The sequence below is a fragment of the Schistocerca serialis genome, chromosome 8 (genome assembly GCF_023864345.2).
Source record: "Schistocerca serialis cubense isolate TAMUIC-IGC-003099 chromosome 8, iqSchSeri2.2, whole genome shotgun sequence".
NCBI lineage: Eukaryota > Metazoa > Arthropoda > Insecta > Orthoptera > Acrididae > Schistocerca > Schistocerca serialis.
In genome coordinates, this window is record NC_064645.1 from 307,159,949 (window position 1) to 307,181,229 (window position 21,281).

Below are 21,281 nucleotides of genomic sequence, written 5' to 3' on the forward strand. Positions count from 1 at the left end.
GGTTATGCCACATTTACATTACCTTACATCATTTGTGAGTCAAGACTAGATAAACTGTGTCAGTGTTAAAAGGTTAAGATTACCCAAGCATTATAATACAAGAAAAAAATTAGCATAAATATGGGTAATAATACAGAACAAATTTGCATACTTGTAGCATAACATTTAATGACATATAGAGTGAGAACTTTTTAACAATTACATGTTCACTTCATTTCATATGGCAGTACATTGTTTAGGGAGTCCAGTTTGCTACTTCATTGTCAAAGAGTGGTTTTTGGCATAGATTTTATGACATCTTTCCTCAAAATTTTGCCAAGTTTGGACGGCATTTTAGTATTTAGATGGTTGAAAATTTTTAGAGTTACTGTTGGAAAAGTGCCCCATGTCGTGGAGAACTGACAGCTTTAGAAGTGTATGTTTTCCTTATTGCGCATATTATAATTGTGGATATCACTCCTGTTGGTAAATGATTCATGATCTTCTTTGCCATACATGAGACAAGTGAAGACATATTGATTGGAAATTGTCATCACTCCTAGATGTGTGAAGGTGGGTTTGCAGGATACAGTCTCCTGTTTAGTGCTATGATCCTTCTCTCTTTTTATCTATAGTAGTAGTAGAACAATATGGCTGTGGAACAGTGAATAATATACCATCAGCAGATCCTTCCTAGATTTAGCTGAATTCAACGTGCACATCTTTCAGCCAGTAAAGATAAAATATTTACGACATCAGTTTCAAATGAGGAGACGTTGATAGATGAAGGACTTTTTACTGGCAGGGGGATGCGGGGGGAGGGGGAGGGGGGTTTACTTTGAAATATATTGCTTATAAAATGAAATAATGGAAACATTGTGTGTAAATGTAGGTTATTTTTCCTATAGAATAAAGAATAAAACACAATGGAGACCTTCGGAATCAATGGTGATAGATGAGGCAAATTTGGCCATTGGGATTCAAGTGTCTCAAATGGATTTTGCAGCCCAGGTAACAGTGTGTATAATACAATTTTTTTCTGATTGCCACATTATCTGGTATTAGAAAGATGAATACTGTCACCAAACAACCCAAAGGCTAATAATTACGAGGAGCGTTTGAAAAGTCCATGCAAAAATAAAAACTACTTACGTGTTTGGGAAAACCTTTTTTATTTTTCGACAGTCTCCTTTTAGACTTATACACTTTGTCCAATGCTGTTCTAATTTGTTGATCCCCTCCCAAGAAAAGGAATTGTCCAAGTCTGCAAACTAGAGCTGTTAATTGCTGCAATCACATCCTCGTTTGAATAAAATCTTTGTCCCGTCAGCCATTTCTTCAAATTAGGGAACAAATAGTAGTCCGAGGGAGTCAAGTCTGTAGAATAGAGGGGATGTGCAACTAGTCGGAATCCTATTTCCAGTAATTTTGCGGCCACAGCTGCTGAGGTGTGTGCCGGTGCATTGTAGTGATGGAAAAGGACTTTTTTGTGGTCCAACCGCCGGTGTTTTTCCAGCAGCTTGGTTTTCAAACGGTCCAGTAACGATGAAAAATATGCATCTGTAATAGTTTTGCCCTTTTCCAGATAATTGATGAGGATTATCCCTTGCAAATCCCAAAAGGCAGTCACCATAACCTTTCCGGCCGAAGGACTGGTCTTTGCCTTTTTTGGTGCAGATTCTCCCTTGGTAACTCATTGTTTAGATTGTTGATTTGTCTCAGGAGTATACTAATGTATCCATGTTTCATCCACAGAGACGAAACGACACTTAAAGTCCTGCAGATTCTTCCTGAACAGCTGCAAACCATCCTTGCAACATTTAACACGACACTGTTTTTGGTCAAGCGTGAGCAATCGCGTGACCCATCTTGTGGATAGCTGTCTCATGTCCAAATGCTTATGCAAAATACACTCCTGGAAATCGAAAAAAGAACACATTGACACCGGTGTGTCAGACCCACCATACTTGCTCCGGACACTGCGAGAGGGCTGTACAAGCAATGATCACACGCACGGCACAGCGGACACACCAGGAACCGCGGTGTTGGCCGTCGAATGGCGCTAGCTGCGCAGCATTTGTGCACCACCGCCGTCAGTGTCAGCCAGTTTGCCGTGGCATACGGAGCTCCATCACAGTCTTTAACACTGGTAGCATGCCGCGACAGCGTGGACGTGAACCGTAGGTGCAGTTGACGGACTTGGAGCGAGGGCGTATAGTGGGCATGCGGGAGGCCGGGTGGACGTACCGCCGAATTGCTCAACACGTGGGGCGTGAGGTCTCCACAGTACATCGATGTTGTCTCCAGTGGTCGGCGGAAGGTGCACGTGCCCGTCGACCTGGGACCGGACCGCAGCGACGCACGGATGCACGCCAAGACCGTAGGATCCTACGCAGTGCCGTAGGGGACCGCACCGCCACTTCCCAGCAAATTAGGGACACTGTTGCTCGTGGGGTATCGGCGAGGACCATTCGCAACCGTCTCCATGAAGCTGGGCTATGGTCCCGCACACCGTTAGGTCGTCTTCTGCTCACGCCCCAACATCGTGCAGCCCGCCTCCAGTGGTGTCGCGACAGGCGTGAATGGAGGGACGAATGGAGACGTGTCGTCTTCAGCGATGAGAGTCGCTTCTGCCTTGGTGCCAATGATGGTCGTATGCGTGTTTGGCGCCGTGCAGGTGAGCGCCACAATCAGGACTGCATACGACCGAGGCACACAGGGCCAACACCCGGCATCATGGTGTGGGTAGCGATCTCCTACACTGGCCATACACCACTGGTGATCGTCTAGGGGACACTGAATAGTGCACGGTACATCCAAACCGTCATCGAACCCATCGTTCTACCATTCCTAGACCGGCAAGGGAACTTGCTGTTCCAATAGGACAATGCACGTCCGCATGTATCCCGTGCCACCCAACGTGCTCTAGAAGGTGTAAGTCAACTACCCTGGCCAGCAAGATCTCCGGATCTGTCCCCCATTGAGCATGTTTGGGACTGGATGAAGCGTCGTCTCACGCGGTCTGCACGTCCAGCACGAACGCTGGTCCAACTGAGGCGCCAGGTGGAAATGGCATGGCAAGCCGTTCCACAGGACTACATCCAGCATCTCTACGATCGTCTCCATGGGAGAATAGCAGCCTGCATTGCTGCGAAAGGTGGATATACACTGTACTAGTGCCGACATTGTGCATGCTCTGTTGCCTGTGTCTATGTGCCTGTGGTTCTGTCAGTGTGATCATGTGACGTATCTGACCCCAGGAATGTGTCAATAAAGTTTCCCCTTCCTGGGACAATGAATTCACGGTGTTCTTATTTCAATTTCCAGGAGTGTATTATGTACCTTTTCATTCGAGATGCCCACAGCACTAGCAATCTCATGAACCTTAGCTCTTTTGTCGTCTATCACCGCATCATGGATTTTATCAATGATTTCTGGAGTCATAACCTCCACAGGGCATCCAGAACATTCAGCATCACTTGTGCCCATATGGCCACTCCACAAATTTTGAAACCACTTATAAACTGTTCTAATCGAAGGTGCAGAGTCACTGTATTGTTTATCAAGCTTTTCTTTAGTCTCCGGAGGCATTTTGCCATTCATAAAGTAATGTTTAATCACCACACGAAATTATTCTTTGGCCATTTTTTGACAATCACTCGGCTTCCTTGATTAACACGAATGCCAAACACAAAGAAATAGACCAATATGGCTGAAACTTGGTGTGTGTGTTCATTCCAAAGATGCTACTAACTAAACATGACCTCGATACGTGCCGGTGGTGCCATCTCTCGGACTTGCACAGACTTTTCAAAGGCCCATCATATTACATAAAACATGTTAAAAGTAATGAAACTATAATATGTAATAGCAGATGACACAGTGCCCATCATTGGGTACCATGTGATGCTGTAAAATTAGTCGTATTGATGATAATAAATGTTTTGTTGCCATAATTGTCTTGTGAAGGATTGATGAATAAATTTTTGAATTTAATACAAATCATGTATTTGTTATACACACAAACCATTGTTATATGTACCGTATGTTTGTTTATATTTTGAGCCACTGATTTTCACTTTATTACCATGTCAGTTCCTGTATCATTGTGAGATAATCCTGAGATGAAAGGATAAACAAATAAAAATAAAAAAATATTCAGACAGTGGAAACTCCAGATAGGAATATCTAGAATGTAGGAAAAGATAATTGCTACTTACCATAAAGAATACACATCAAGTTGCAGACAGGCACAATTAAAAGACATGTAGCTTTTAGCCACTGCCTTCGCCAGTCAAGAGAGTCTCTCTCTCTCTCTCTCTCTCTCTCTCTCTCTCTCTCTCTCACACACACACACACACACACACACACACACACACACACAAGCAAGCACACCTCATCACACATGACCACCAATTCCAGCACCTTGGGCCAGAATGTGTGTGTGTGTGTGTGTGTGTGTGTGTGTGTGTGTGTGTGTGGGTGGGTGGGTGTGTGGGTGGGTGGGTGTCGGTGGGCGCGCGCGCGGGTGCGTGTGCGCGTCTTGACTGACAAAGGCTGTGGCCAAAAGCTACATGTGAGTGTCTTTTAATCACACCTGTCTGCTACTTGACAAGTCTTCTTCACAGTAAGTAGTGATCTATCTTTTCCTACATTGTAAATAAATACTCAGATGGCACAGTGAGTCCTCAAAAGGAAATATGCTCCACAGTCATAATGGCCAGTTTCATGTGGCACAGTGGAAAGATTTGCTACTCGTATGCAAATTTCGACGACTACCACTTCAAGCTTGGAAAATGTGTTCCATTTGAGTATCATTCACTGGCTATTGAGCAGATATGTTTCTCATAACACTAAGATGTTCAGAAATTACTGAACTCAAAAATTTTTCTGTATCAGAACTATTGTCAAGATATGAATAGTGGCTCTGTTGTTAAGGTGTACCTACTATAACCAGAACAAACCCTATTTGCTTAAAGGTAAAAAATACCTTTGTGCACATTTAATAGACCCTGGAGCAAACAGCTGGAACTTATTTTATGTGTAAGGAGTTGAGGAGCACAAGATAGAAGAGACAAAAGACAAGTTATGGCTACTTCCCAGGAGCCTTCACAGTCCTGAGGAAAGGCACTCTGCAGTCAAGGATAGACACAGAATTTCTCTGTCATGATATACTCTTTCTATGTCCATCACTTTTTGGTAAGCAGTCATGGCATGATAGTGTGACATAAAGAAAATATTAAAGGACTGGTGTTTCCTACAAAGGAGAATCGCTTATGTACACATGATTACAAGTTCGAGCAGTATCCTCAAGAAATATAAAATTGTTAGTTCCATTTCGGATTTCCAAGGATTCAGTGCAGTGTAAAGTGTTTTAAGCCACTGTGAATATTTAATCCAGGCATAAAAACTTTCATAGTGACCTTTGTACAGATCATTTAGATGTTGCTTTCCCATGTATATGCTTAGTTAAGGAATGAGGAGGAATGACAGTCAGTAACATAATGCCTTCTTTTTAAACAGAAAAATTACTTTTCTTTGCAGTTACATGTTATTTGTTATTGTGTATGTTATGATTTATACTTAGGGACGTGAAAGACTAGAGAAAAATTATGACAAAATTGTGGATTTGATTATATTATAAACAATGGTACAGTGCTAACCGAACTAGGTATTTTATAGCCCTGTAAGTTAACATAAGATATTTCAAAATAATTTAGCATCTGTTAAGAAAATGGCACATTAATTCCAACTTCACTATTTATGCTGGGAGGTCACTTCATAATGCAATGACTCTCATGCTGTAGTCGTACACACTCTTCCATCTGGTACTGCTGCAGTGCTCCACACGTACGGTTGTGCCCGACAGATGTTCGGCACTGCCCAGCGCTTGCTGCAGCAGGTCCGCCAACAGAGTGGTGGAGGAAAGACTGTAGGGGGGAGGGCAGACCGTCCTGGCCGCCTTTCTCACAATGTGGTGTCCGCTCTTGTGTCTGCACTGCAAGATGTTTATGTAGCATTCCGCCGAACGCAGACAAATTATCTGAAGAGTGAGTTATACAGCGCACTTTTCAATCATATTTTTTTAATTTAAACTTGTCGTTAATTTTACATAAATCGTAACAATTTCTGTACCAGAATTAATAGGTGACTAATGTTTTATGGTCTTATGTAAACTATGTAATTTGGGCTGTAATGTTACATTTTCATTTCACAATGCTTCACATAATTATTGCAAGTTGTTTGTGTGATTTTAGATGATTAAGCTATGTTTGCACTTACTGTAGCATGGTCTGAAACAAACAGAATATGTAACATTGAAAACAAATAAACTGCATTTTTGTTCTGCCAATATTTGTTTATGTTGAACCAGTTCTCAGCTTAATAGACCATTGTCAGGAAACAACTGATTAGTATCCACTTGTGTAACTTCTAGATGCTTGTCAGTTGTTTTATGATGATGACCTCACAAGTAAAAAAATGGTTCAAAAGAAACAAACGCTAGTAGAACAAAGAAAAACTGTTAGTTAAGATTGAAATTAAACAATGAACTCTTTCTACCAAGAAGGGATAGAAGAATTCATAAGCAAAATATGTCATCATCTTCCACTTTTACATGTTTGTGTTTGTTACCTGATTTTACACATTTGTGTTTGTTACCTGACTGATCATTTGCCATGCAATTTTCTTTGTTATACAGACACAGTCTTCAGAGGAATTTTAAAACGTCTATAGTAATGCTACTTGTCCTTACCTACAGAACTAGATTCTCGTGAGGAGCGTTCTCGTCAGCTTCTGGCCTCTCCTCTTGAGATCCCAGATGAACCATGGACGCTACCAGGGTCTGCAACACACGCAGGTGTAGATGACTGGGAAGTAGACTCGGACATTGACCACATTGACAGACAGTTTGGGTCTTCTGGTGCTATGGCTGGGTCTGCTGCAGCTTCACAGACACAGCTGTTACTGCTGGAGGAAGAGAACACCAGAATGGTGGAGCAGAGAGAGAAAGAAGTGCAGGCAATTGTGAAGTCTATTGCAGAACTGAATCATGTCTTCAGGGATTTGGCCCATATGGTTGCTGATCAGGTGAGTTCTTCAGATGTATATACATATTTATAATAAGAAGTCAGAAGAATTAGCTATTAACTGCGATTTTCATGTGGACATATGTGGTGTTGACTGTCATTCATCACACATCATTCACTGTTCATTTTTATTCTCCCACCCCCACCCCCTCCCTGTTAACTTCTCTCATGTTTCCCTCAGTATCTGTCATGATATGCTCTATTTTTCCCTTTCTAGTCCTTTGTCTTTTGTATTCTTGTCCCTCTTTTTTTCATCTGTTGTGCACTATGACACACTTTTGATGTTATGCTCTATTGTGTTCTTTTAGTTTGGTCTTCAGATACACCTCCCCACCCCTCGCCAATCTGCCATTTTTTCTGATCCTTTTTTTTCTCTTATTCTGTTCTGCTAATTTTCTTTTTGCCTAATGTGATCCTGTTAAAAATTCCAAACACTTTTCCATTTCTAATGTTTTTAGAAAAAACTATGTCACTGTACTGACAATTTGTATTAAAACTCGTAAAAGTTTTTAAATAAAACAAACACTATTAACATTCTACATCTTTATTCCTTATGTCTACATATCTACAGCCCTCTGCCACTACAGGACTCTGAATAGTAGTGTGTAACATGGCGGTGGGTTAAGTAAATATGACTGTGCATCAGAGTGCTGTAACCGAGTTTCGAATGTGATGAGTTCATCCACACATAGAGCACCCTCTCCTTCAGCACAATGATTCCAAACCTCACATGAGCACTAAGACATCTGCAACAACCCATCACTTTGATTCACTGTGATTGATCATTCTCCATACAGTCCCGACCTGGCCCCATCTGATTTTCATCTGTTTCCAAAACTTAAAGAACATGTTCGAGGATTTCACTTTGCTAGTGACAAAGCAGTGCAAGCATAGGTGAGTTGTGGCTCTGTCAACAAAGTCAAATGTTCTGCAGTGATAGTATCAACAAACTGATATTTTGTTAGGAGAAATGTGTTCGTCGCCTAGGTGACTGTGTTGATAAATAAATATGTAGAATGTTGATAATATTTGCTTTACTTTAAAAAATTTGAAGAATTTTTACGTAAAAAATCAGAGGTAGTAGTTTTCAGGAAGCCGTCATAGTATGTTTGGCCTTGCCTTTTAGATAACTGTGTACTTGTATTCTCTGTCCTTGCTTCTAACAAGGAAACTATGAGAATTGTTAATCAAGCATTTCAATGTCTCTCAAGTGTGTTGCAGAGAGACCTGTCCTGAGTATCTGACTAGCAACTTTTCATGTGATAGCTCCTAGTTTCCAAGAAAATTGATGTTGAAGATTTTTGCGTATCTTCTATACCTGTAAACATTAGCTATGTTTTGACCAAGCGACTGTAGTGCAGTGGCTGCAGTTCATGACTACTGAGTTGGAACAATGTGTTCAAATACTGCTCATGCACTTCATTTTTATACTATTTTGTTTGTATTTTCTCCATCATAAAATAGTGATGTCAAGCAAAAGTATTCAAAAATATTCATTTCTGTCATAGTAATTTTTGTAATAAATCAATCATTGCATTAGCAGCTGTAGAAGAATTCCAGACTCAGACAAAAGTACTCATCCTTAATGTTGAACTCAATTATTTTCTTCACAGCAGAGTATACTGTAACTGCCCCAGGAAAGATAACCCCTTGTGTTTCCTTACGTACACAGGAACCATAAGGGAAATTTGGTCAGATTGTTCAAAAAAAAAGAGTTGACAAGTTGACTTATGAATTAAAAAATTTAATTGCGACATGCGTGAAATCAGAGAAGTTCACTTAAGCGCTGTACAAAGATATTAAAGCGTTGGTATGTTGATAGACACAATGAAAGACACACACACAAATTTCAAGCTTTCGCAACCCAAGGTTGTTCATCAGAAAAGAGGGAAGGAGAGGGAAAGACGAAAGGATCTGGGTTTTAAGGGAGAGGGTAAGGAGTTATTCTAATCCCGGGAGCGGAAAGACTTACCTGTCCTTTTTTCCCCCTAAGGTAAGTCTTTCCACTCCCGGGATTGGAATGACTCCTTACCCTCTCCTTTAAAACCCACATCCTTTTGTCTTTCCCTCTCCTTCCCTCTTTCCTGATGAACAACCTTGGGTTGCGGAAGCTTGAAATTTGTGTGTGTGTTTGTGTGTTTTTCATTGTGTCTATCATCATACCATCACTTTCTCGTTTGGTAAGTTAACAGCATCTTTGTTTTTTATATATATTTTCCCACGTGGAAAGGGAAACATTCCACGTGGGAAAAATATATCTAAAAACAAAGATGATGTAACTTACCAAACGAAAGCGTTGGTATGTTGATAGACACACAAACAAACACACACAAAATTCAAGCTTTCGCAACCAATGGTTGCTTCATCAGGAAAGAGGGAAGGAGAGGGAAACACGAAAGGATGTGGGTTTTAAGGGAGAGGGTAAGGAGTCATTCCAATCCCGGGAGCAGTAAGACTTACCTTAGGGGGAAAAAAGGACAAGTATACACTCGCGCACACACACACACACACACACACACACACACACACACACACACACACACACACACACATCCATCCGCACATACACAGACGCAAGCAAACATTTGTAAAGGCAAAGAGTTTGGGCAGAGATGTCAGTCGAGACGGAAGTACAGAGGCAAAGATGTTGTTGAATGACAGGTGAGGTATGAGCGGCAGCAACTTGAAATTAGTGAATGTTGAGGCCTGGTGGGTAACGGGAAGAGAGGATTTATTGAAGGGCAAGTTCCCATAGGTTGGTGTTAGTGGGAAGTATCCAGATAAACCTGATGGTGTAACACTGTGCCAAGATGTGCTGGCCGTGCACCAGGGCATGTTTAGCCACAGGGTGATCCTCATTACCAACAAACACTGTCTGCCTGTGTCCATTCATGCGAATGGACATAGGATGCGTCACAGTGTAGGCAGGTCAGTTGGTAAATCAGGTGCGTGCTTTCACACGTGGCTCTGCCTTTGATCACGTACACCTTCCGGGTTACAGGACTGGAGTAGATGGTGGTGGGAGGGTGCATGGGACAGGTTTTGCACCGGGGGCAGTTACAAGAGTAGGAGCCAGAGGGTAGGGAAGGTGGTTTGGGGACTTCATAGGGATGAACCAAGAGGTTAGGAAGGTTAGGTGGACGGTGGAAAGACACTCTTGGTGGAGTGGGGAGGATTTCATTAAGGATGAATCTCATTTCAGGGCAGGATTTGAGGAAGTCGTATCCCTGCTGGAGAGCCACATTCAGAGTCTGATCCAGTCCCAGAAAGTATCCTGTCACAAGTGGGGCACTTTTGGGGTTCTTCTGTGGGAGGTTCTGGGTTTGAGGGGATGAGGAAATGGCTCTGGTTATTTGCTTCTGTACCAGGTCGGGAGGGTAGTTGCGGGATGTGAAAGCTGTTGTCAGGTTGTTGGTGTAATGGTTCAGGGATTCAGGACTGGAGCAGATTCGTTTGCCACAAAGACCTAGGCTGTAGGGAAGGGACCGTTTGATATGGAATGGGTGGCAGCTGTCATAATGGAGGTACTGTTGCTTGTTGGTGGGTCTGATGTGGACGGATGTGTGAAGTTGGCCATTGGACAGATGGATGTCAACGTCAAGGAAAGTGGCATGGGATTTGGAGTAGGACCAGGTGAATCTGATGGAACCAAAGTAGTTGAGGTTGGAGAGGAAATTCTGGGGTTCTTCTTCACTGTGAGTCCAGATCATGGAGATGTCATCAATAAATCTGTATCAAACTTTGGGTTGGCAGGCCTGGTTAACCAAGGCGGCTTTCTCTAAGCGACCCATAAATAGGTTGGCATACGAGGGGGCCATCCTGGTACTCATGGCTGTTCCCTTTAATTGTTGGTATGTCTGGCCTTCGAAAGTGAAGAAGTTGTGAGTCAGGCTGAAGCTGGCTAAGGTAATGCGGAAAGAGGTTTTAGGTAGGGTGGCAGGTGATCGGCGTGAAAGGAAGTCCTCCATCACAGTGAGGCCCTGCATGTGCGGAATATTTGTGTATAAGGAAGTGGCATCAATGGTTACAAGGATGGCTTCCGGGGGTAACAGATTGGGTAAGGATTCCAGGCGTTCGAGAAAGTGGTTGGTGTCTTTGATGAAAGATGGGAGACTGCATGTAATGGGTTGAAGGTGTTGATCTGCGTAGGCCGAGATACGTTCTGTGGGGGCATGGTAACCAGCTACAATGGGGCAGCCGGGATGATTGGGTTTGTGAATTTTAGGAAGAAGGTAGAAGGTAGGGGTGCGGGGTGTCGGTGGGGTCAGGAGGTTGATGGAGTCAGGTGAAAGGTTTTGTAGGGGCCCTAAGGTTCTGAGGATTCCTTGAAGCTCCGCCTAGACATCAGGAATGGCATTACCTTGGCAAACTTTGTATGTGGTGTTGTCTGAAAGCTGACGCAGTCCCTCAGCCAAGGCTTCAGCAGTGGGGATGTTGGGAGTAGGATTAAGGTTTTTTAAGAAGGATTGAGAGGCATGGCTGGAAGTCAGAAATTCCTGGAAGGTTTGGAGAGGGTGATTTTGAGGAAGAGGAGGTGGGTCCCGCTGTGACGGAGGACGGAACTGTTCCAGGCAGAAAGGTTTTGTAGGGGGCCTAAGGTTCTGAGGATTCTTTGAAGCTCCGCCTGGACATCAGGAATGGGATTACCTTGGCAAACTTTGTATGTGGTGTTGTCTGAAAGCTGAGGCTGTCCCTCAGCCACATACTCCCGACAATCAAGTACCACGGCCGTGGAACCCTTAGATTACGCTCGCATATTTTATTTTCTCAGGCTTGTCTGACATTTGACATTACCCCCAAAGGCCTCACACTTATAGTTCCCATCTTTGGCTGCAACCCTTCTTTCTATCAGTCCCTATACCAGTTCCAAACTGAACAATCCATTGCCCCTCACCCACCTAATCCTTCACCTACACATCAACTCAGCCAATGAACACACACATCAACTCCTATCCTTAATAAAAGTCCTCAATCTTTCCTCTCCCACATCCACACCGGCTGTTCAGAGCATCCTCCTACAGGCCAACCGCAAATTAGAGCAGCATGCCACCCTTCACCTCAAAAAACTATCCAATCTCCTGGTTTCCTATCTCCGGAAAGGCAACTCACTCACCCTTCACAACCTTTCCAGCAAACCTCAACTTCCTCTCATTGCACACAAACCCAGTCTCTCCCATCTACTCAACCTCCCACTTCCAGCTTCACTCCCTCCAAAACCTCAAAATTCCAATCAACACAATCTGGTACCACAACACCCTAATTCAGTAGTTAACCTTTCCTCCAAACCTCTCTCCCAATCCGAAACCTCTGTCCTATCCAAAGGCCTCACCTTCAGCCCCACTCCCAGATTCAACCAAACAGCCCTCGTCAAAGATTTACTGTCCTATACTCGTACTCTCTGCTGGAAGTATCACTTTGCCATGAAGAAAAATGATCCTAATCCTACCTCTAATGATCCAACTCCCCAAGACACTATCCAAATTGAACCCTGCCTGGAACAGTTCCGTCCTCCGTCACAGCGGGACTCACCTCCTCTTCCTCAAAATCACCCTCTCCAAACCTTTCAGGAATTTCTGACTTCCAGCCTTGCCTCTCAATCCTTCTTAAAAAACCTTAATCCTACTCCCAACATCACCACTGCTGAAGCCCAGGCTATCCGTGATCTGAAGGCTGACCGGTCCATCGTCGTTCTTCCGGCGGACAAGGGTTCCACGACCATGGTACTTGATCGTCGGGAGTGTGTGGCTGAGGGACTGCGTCAGCTTTCAGACAACACCACATACAAAGTTTGCCAAGGTAATCCCATTCCTGATGCCCAGGCGGAGCTTCAAGGAATCCTCAGAACCTTAGGCCCCCTACAAAACCTTTCACCTGACTCCATCAACCTCCTGACCTCACCGACACCCCGCACCCCTACCTTCTACCTTCTTCCTAAAATTCACAAACCCAATCATCCCGGCCGCCCCATTGTAGCTGGTTGCCAAGCCCCCACAGAATGTATCTCTGCCTACGTAGATCAACACCTTCAACCCATTACATGCAGTCTCCCATCCTTCATCAAAAACACCAACCACTTTCTCGAACGCCTGGAATCCTTACCCAATCCGTTACCCCCGGAAACCATCCTTGTAACCATTGATGCCACTTCCTTATACACAAATATCCCGCACGTCCAGGGCCTCGCTGCGATGGAGCACTTCCTTTCACACCGTTCACCTGCCACCCTACCTAAAACCTCTTTCCTCGTTACCTTAGCCAGCTTCATCCTGACCCACAACTTCTTCACTTTTCAAGACCGGACATACCAACAATTAAAGGGAACAGCCATGGGTACCAGGATGGCCCCCTCGTACGCCAACCTATTCATGGGTCGCTTAGAGGAAGCCTTCTTGGTTACCCAGGCCTGCCAACCCAAAGTTTGGTACAGATTTATTGATGACATCTTCATGATCTGGACTCACAGTGAAGAAGAACTCCAGAATTTCCTCTCCAACCTCAACTACTTTGGTTCCATCAGATTCACCTGGTCCTACTCCAAATCCCATGCCACTTTCCTTGATGTTGACCTCCACCTGTCCAATGGCCAGCTTCACACGTCCGTCCACATCAAACCCACCAACAAGCAACAGTACCTCCATTATGACAGCTGCCACTCATTCCACATCAAACGGTCCCTTCCCTACAGCCTAGGTCTTCGTGGCAAACGAATCTGCTCCAGTCCGGAATCCCTGAACCATTACACCAACAACCTGACAACAGCTTTCGCATCCCGCAACTACCCTCCCGACCTGGTACAGAAGCAAATAACCAGAGCCACTTCCTCATCCTCTCAAACCCAGAACCTCCCACAGAAGAACCACAAAAGTGCCCCACTTGTGACAGGATACTTTCCAGGACTGGATCAGACTCTGAATGTGGCTCTCCAGCAGGGATACGACTTCCTCAAATGCTGCCCTGAAATGAGATCCATCCTTTATGAAATCCTCCCCTCTCCACCAAGAGTGTCTTTCCGCCATCCACCTAACCTTCGTAACCTCTTAGTTCATCCCTATGAAATCCCCAAAACACCTTCCCTACCCTCTGGCTCCTACCCTTGTAATCGCGCCCGGTGTAAAACCTGTCCCATGCACCCTCCCACCACCACCTATTCCAGTCCTGTAACCCGGAAGGTGTACATAATCAAAGGCAGAGCCACGTGTGAAAGCACCCACGTGATCTACCAGCTGACCTGCCTACACTGTGATGCATTCTATGTGGGAATGACCAGCAACAAACTGTCCATTCGCATGAATGGACACAGGCAGACAGTGTTTGTTGGTAATGAGGATCACCCTGTGGCTAAACATGCCTTGGTGCATGGCCAGCACATCTTGGCACAGTGTTACACCGTCTGGGTTATCTGGATACTTCCCACTAACACCAACCTATCCGAACTCCGGAGATGCGAACTTGCTCTTCAATATATCCTCTCTTCCCGTTATCCACCAGGCCTCAATCTCCGCTAATTTCAAGTTGCCGCCACTCATACCTCACCTGTCATTCAACAACATCTTTGCCTCTGCACTTCTGCCTCGACTGACATCTCTGCCCAAACTCTTTGCCTCTGTATTTGTCTGCTTGTGTCTGTATATGTGTGGATGGATATGTGTGTGTGTGTGTGTGCGAGTGTATACCCATCCTTTTCCCCCCCAAGGTAAGTCTTTCCGCTCCTGGGATTGGAATGACTCCTTACCCTCTCCCTTAAAACCCAAATCCTTTCGTCTTTCCCTCTCCTTCCCTCTTTCCTGACGAGGCAACCGTTGGTTGCGAAAGCTAGAATTTTGTGTGTATGTTTGTGTGTCTATCGATGTGCCAGCGCTTTCGTTTGGTGAGTCACATAATCTTTGTTTTTTATATATATATATTATAATAGAGGGAAACATTCCACGTGGGAAATATATATCTAAAAACAAAGATGATGTGACTTACCAAATGAAAGTGCTGGGAGGTCGACAGACACACAAACATACACACAAAATTCAAGCTTTCGCAACAAACTGTTGCCTCATCAGGAAAGAAGGAAGGAGAGGGAAAGACGAAAGGATGTGGGTTTTAAGGGAGAGGGGAAGGAGTCATTCCAATCCCGGGAGCGGAAAGACTTACCTTAGGGGGAAAAAAGGACGGGTATACACTCGCACACACACACATATCCATACATACACACACACACACACACACACACACACACACACACACACACACACACACATGCACACTTACATGGGAAGTATTTTATTTTATTTTTTTAAATGTAATCTACACCGCTTGAAAATGTTAAAGTTTTTATGTGCATTACTTCAAGATCTAATAAAATTGGTAATTTTTTATATAGAAGACTGAGGATTGCTGTGTAGTGTTGGTCCTGTCCAGAAGAGGATGGGCACCAGGTTGAGGAAGTTGAAACAAAGTTTGAGAGATAAGAAATTTCTGATGGTAAAACCATAAGAAGCAGGCTGACAGACAAAATGATTGATGAACTACAGCAGTATTATGGGTTAACCATTAGAAATAATACTGAGGATTTGTTGAAAATGAAACAGACAGTATGGGCTACCTTCTTCTACAGACTGTCAACTGATGAAAATCCAGTACACCACCTTTATGCTCCTGGGCCAGATTCATGGTGCAATTACTGCAACGCCCAGTACTCAAACAGTTCATACAGCCATAAACATTCCATTCCAACAGCAGTCATGGATATCGTAAAACCTATTTACAGAGACCTGGCAAATCCTGAATTACTGAAGAAGTGTCTGCATGGTCAGACTCAAAATCCCAATGAGTCGTTCAGTAATCTTACAGGGACTCGCTTCTTACCAAAAAATGTTTTTGTTGGAATGAAGACACTGAAGTGGGGGGGGGGGGGGGGGGGGGGTCAGTGATGCTGTTGTTGCTTTTGATGATGGCAACATTGGTAGGGTGAAAATGCTACAGCACATGGAGCAAACTGCATCAGAGAACTTGAACAGATGGACAAGGTTCACATTGATAAAGCAGAGTATGCAGCACAGTTGGCCACCAAGGAGCCCAGAAAGAAAAAACTGGGGAAAAGATCAAGAAGATGATATACAGTATGGTGCAGGATACTTCTGAGTGACTAAAAATGAAAAAAAAAAAATTTAAGCAATTATTAAGTGAGTTACAGTCTTTAGAAACTTTAGAAGCCATTCCTGAAAATTTGCATTTTCTGTTGCATTTTTCCCCTAAATCTCAGAAACCACTTCAAGTAGAGTAACCTAATTTTCAGGCAGTAGTAACATACATATCTTGAGTCTACAGAAATAAAATAAGAACATAATGTTGTGTACAATTTAAATTATTTAGAATAACATACAAAAAAAGTACACAAAATTTTAACCACATAATTAAAACATTATATTTCTGAAAGCAATGGCTGAAACGCAGTTATTGTTGCTCAGTAGACTCAAAACATACAGTTTAATGTCCTGTAAAAGTTTAATGTCAATGGCTACAGTGGTTCCTGAAATACAGGAAAACCAAGTCACTAAATTGAACATTGTTGAGATAGGGTGCTTCAACTCCCCTTAAATCTGTCATTCTTCCATATGTGGGCTAAGGAAAAATTCCTTTACCTTATTGATTTGTAGGGAGGGCAAACTGACCAGGTAATTGCAGATGAAAGAGAAACATTTACCTGCACCATAAAAATGAACCCACAGAAATGTATTCCCACTTTGCCAGCAGTAGGGTGGTTAAAATTTTCACATAAAATGTTCAAAATGCTCCAGATGTGCTAAAGACTAATAGAGAAATCACTTCGAGTGAAGATTCCACTAAAATACACTCTTTAATTCTGCATCAGTTTAGTGTACCTGTTTCACAGGAATGATCAAATATGCGTTGTTTCATCAAAGTTGATTGAGGAAAGAAAAATCTTTTTGATTTAAATGATTTATGTTTTCCAATATTGCTTCTGAAAAATCTGTGTGCTTGTAAGGCAGTAGCTTCCATTAAATATTCGTGGTGCTCTATGAATTAGTGATTTGTTTGGTTCTGTGACAAATACCACCCAGAATTCTGTTCTAGCACACCAAGTGATGCAATCAATATGGAATAAGATGATTCTGTAATCTACTCTGTAACAAACGGAATACACGTTTCAGAAAGTTTGCTGTATTGAGCCATTTATTAATGAAATTACAACAATGAAAATGGCTGTTTTTGAATAATTTTGCTTGACATACAGTGTTTAATGATATTCTGTATGACGAAATTGAAAAAAAGAAGAAGAAGGGTAGAGTAGGTGGACAGGATTTGGGTACATACTGCTAACTAACATGGTAGCCGTGAACCTTAGCAGCAGCTCACTTGGCTGAAATATGACTAACATTATAGATACAGGAGTTGTGGAGAAAACTTCAATGTTGGTTTTCTTGGTAACTAAAGGCCATTGCATTAAAAGCCTGCCAGCCAGGTATTCAGGTCCCCTACAAATCTAAGACTTATCAAAATCCGTGATCAACAGGTCTAATGGTCCTCTCGTAGGTAAATAGTTTAGCAGTAGCTACTTAACACACATTAACAAACAGATTCCAATGTAAGATTTCATGTTTTTAATGGAAGCATATCATATACTACAGAACTTGGTGAAATTCACATCTATTCTTTATATGTCCTACCACAACCGCAAATTTCAGTTAAGAATGCACTGTAAGCTCCCAGCGATGTTTCTAGCATATTGACATCACGGTGCAGAGCTTGAAGGCGTGATGATGACAGTACTGTACACTGCACAATGGCAAATTAAGTACAACTCAGAAGGACAGTGGATGGACTTCATTATTAAGATTTCGATTCATTTCACTCTTTCGGTTGTGCCAAGAATAGCCAATATTGCTACCCTGAAATCCCCAGTATAGCTTTGAATCACATACAAATAATTATCCTTGTTTTCACATTCAGATATCAGTCACAGGCTTGTTTTCCAAATGGCTGGGAAGTTCCTATTTGAAATAGGAAGAGATAGTGTTGTTCTAGATGAATGTCAGAATGATGGAATATGATATTTAATTATGGACATGACATTCCCGATCACGATGCAGCCATCAGTTTATAACAAATTGTACTCAATATATAGTCAGTACTTTATAAACTATGTCTCATCCTAATGAAGCATAAAAAACATTCCAATGTTACTCTAAGATTTCAAGGACTGTAAAAGGATGTCCTACAGTATCAAACTGGGCATAAAACAAAACCAGTCTTGAATATTAACTTCTGTTGACATTATGACTGATAGCATTTATAAGAACCTTTGTGCTTGTCTTACACCTCAACATGTAACTGCTAAAGATCATGGCACCATATGCTGTCTATAATCATTATTTGTAATAGTTTAGTATGGCAAACATTTGTGTACAAAAGTGTTGGGTATGGACAGTTCAATACATTAAAATAATACTTTGAAATAAAATAAATGGTCATTATATTAATTTTGATAAAATTTCCCCCTCCATTGTCTATTGCATGGAATAAAGCAGACCGTTGAAGATCCCGCCCATTATAGAAGCCTCCCTCCCCCCCCCTCCCCCCCCCCCCCCCCCTCCAGCCAAATATTAGGTGAACTGACTGGAAATAAATGGGAGGGGTTACCAGGTCCTTCCTTTGCCTGACAACTGAGGGAAACCTCGGTCAAAATTTGGAGGTTTGAACCATTTTCAATGCCTTTAGTACAGTGTTGTGGCACAAATTGTGACTGATATGTTCTCGATGGGGCTGGTAAATGTTGTACAACCATCAACTCTCTGGATTTAAGCCCTTGTGAATTCAACTCGGTTCCTAAATTGAAGGAAGCACTTCATGGCATTCACTTCAGATCTGTTACAGAGATTTGTTGGGCAATAGACTGCTCCACTTGAAGTATCAACCCAACTGGTGGGAATCACAGGATACCCTAAATAGCACATCACTGGGAATGGGTTTTACACAGTGCTGGTGACTACTACGGCGGACAGTATAACTTTGAAATGGGTATCTGTTTTGTGTAAATTGTAAATAAATGGTTGCCACTATTAATGTTCCCACCTCTTACATTCTCCAAGGCAAAAATAAAAATAGTGTGTGCATGAATGTGTGTGCACTTGGATGGATGATCTGCTGCATTTAATATTATTCTCCCCTTCTTCTAAGGTACTGACATAGATAGAACCTCCCAATCATAAGTAAATCTATGCACAAACTTTTTTTTGTAAATTTAACAGGGAACAATTCTGGACCGGATTGACTACAACATTGAGCAGTGTCAGGCTGAAGTACACCAGGGTTACCAACAGCTGCAGAAGGCCAGCAGATATCAGCAGAAGAACAGAAAACTTGTGTGTATAATTATTATGGCTGCAATAACCCTTGTGATGATTATACTGCTAATTGTTGTCAAATCATGAGCTGGTCTGTATTCAGTGCTTGAAGAGAAGGAAATGTCCAGGAGCTGTGCAACAGCCATATGGTTGTACATGAATGTCAGGATTCCATACCTCGGCTGAGGCAGATTAAGCCAAGTCATCCTATGATTCTGACAACGGTATTCCAAATTTTTTTCCATGTCCTTTGTGAATGTTGCTTGAAAAAGACTGTAAAAATGACCAATATCAACATAGGAAGTTAACTTCCACTTAATGAGTTAAATATTTATACAAGTTCCAGACAAAATGCATTTCTGTATATAATTATGTTGAAATATTAGTTTACACTTTCTGTCAAAAATATTTATCCAGTGTAATAACATGGGGTCTCTACTTCCAGTATATTGTTCACCTCAGTTGTGGGCTATAAAAAGACGCATTGACATGTATAGTTCTTCCTGTTTAGACTGATTCTGGTCAACAACTGCAGCTAATGTTTCTGAATAATTTTTGTGTTGACGAACCATCTACTTGCTGTACTTTGAAAATTTTAAACCCAGAAGGAAGGTAGAAAGTTTATACTATCTAATCATGATTGAATTGAATTTTGCATTACAATATGTACTTATGTACACCAACTAAACCAATGCTGAGGCAGCCTATTAAACATCATTATAATTTTGTTGTATATGGTAGCCGGTATTTATATGAACAGCATCTGGAAGTGAAAAGTTTCTTTTTGTAAAATATATTTATTTTTATTAAGTAAATTAAAATAATACCCAGTAAAAGTGTGTTGTATTTCTTTTTATGTTCATGTTTGTGCAACACATTGAAATTATACACTGCAAGGCATTAAAATTGCAGTGCCATGGAGGCTGCAGACATCAAATTGGCATGCTTGTGTATGAAAATGATTACAATTTCAGTGCTACCACATACAGCAGGTAGCAGTAATTCCATGTACACTATGTTTATAAGGAAAGATTGATTTATACCTAGTGTAAGAAGCAGAAGTGTGTACAGTATGTATCAGAATTCAACAGCAACAGGATTGTAACCTAGTATTGCTGCCTGTGTTGATGTGGATCGTACAGCCATGTACCAAATGTACCCTGTTTGCAACAAGAGAAGTATCCATATAGACAATAGGATGGAGAGTGGTGTGCCCAACATTATCTCTGGACACAAAAGTAGCACCATGTCATCTTTTTAGACAAGTCCTGATGTTGTATAGAGCTACATGATGAATGTGTCCATGTGGGAGACTCTGATGAGAATAAACCTTTGCAGATTGCATTCGTCACCATCATTTGGGCCCAGTGCCTGGTATGTTATGGGGTATCACTGGTTTCATTACAAGATTACCTTTGGTTTGCATAGCCAGTAACTTGGACTGCAGGCATTGGATTTGTGACATGTTAAGGCTGTGCTCTATCTTCAAGGACTTTGTGATGTTATCTTTCAACAAGGTAACATGTCGCCACTGCTGTCTTGATCTACTTTGATACAGAGGGTGTTCAGTGGTTTTTGTGATCATTATGTTATCCAGATCTTTCTCGCATTTAAAACATCTGGTCATGGTTTGTTGAGAGCTGGACACACCATAATCCACCAACCACTACAGTTGGTGAAACCTAGCACAGAGTTGAAGCATAATGGTATTACATACGTGTATCTGCCATTCCAGCTCAGTTTGTGTAGTGCACAGCTGGGTAGGGCCATTTTTGCTGCCGGAGTTCATAGAACTGCTTGTTAAATTTTCCACCTTGTATACAACTCCCCCCCCCCCCCCCCCCCCCCAAAAAGGGTA

General features: G+C 42.3%; 1 protein-coding gene across 1 annotated transcript in view; it reads left to right on the plus strand.

The window, feature by feature from the left end:
* Positions 1-20,230, plus strand: part of LOC126416325 (syntaxin-16) — a 32,487-nt gene extending 12,257 nt beyond the window's left edge. The window contains exons 3-5 of the mRNA XM_050083991.1: positions 5,849-6,029; positions 6,740-7,068; positions 19,328-20,230. Of these exons, the coding sequence (XP_049939948.1) occupies positions 5,849-6,029; positions 6,740-7,068; positions 19,328-19,510 (693 nt within the window). The 3' untranslated portion in view covers positions 19,511-20,230. The remainder of the gene's footprint in view (positions 1-5,848; positions 6,030-6,739; positions 7,069-19,327) is intronic.
* Positions 20,231-21,281: the final 1,051 nt, after the last annotated feature.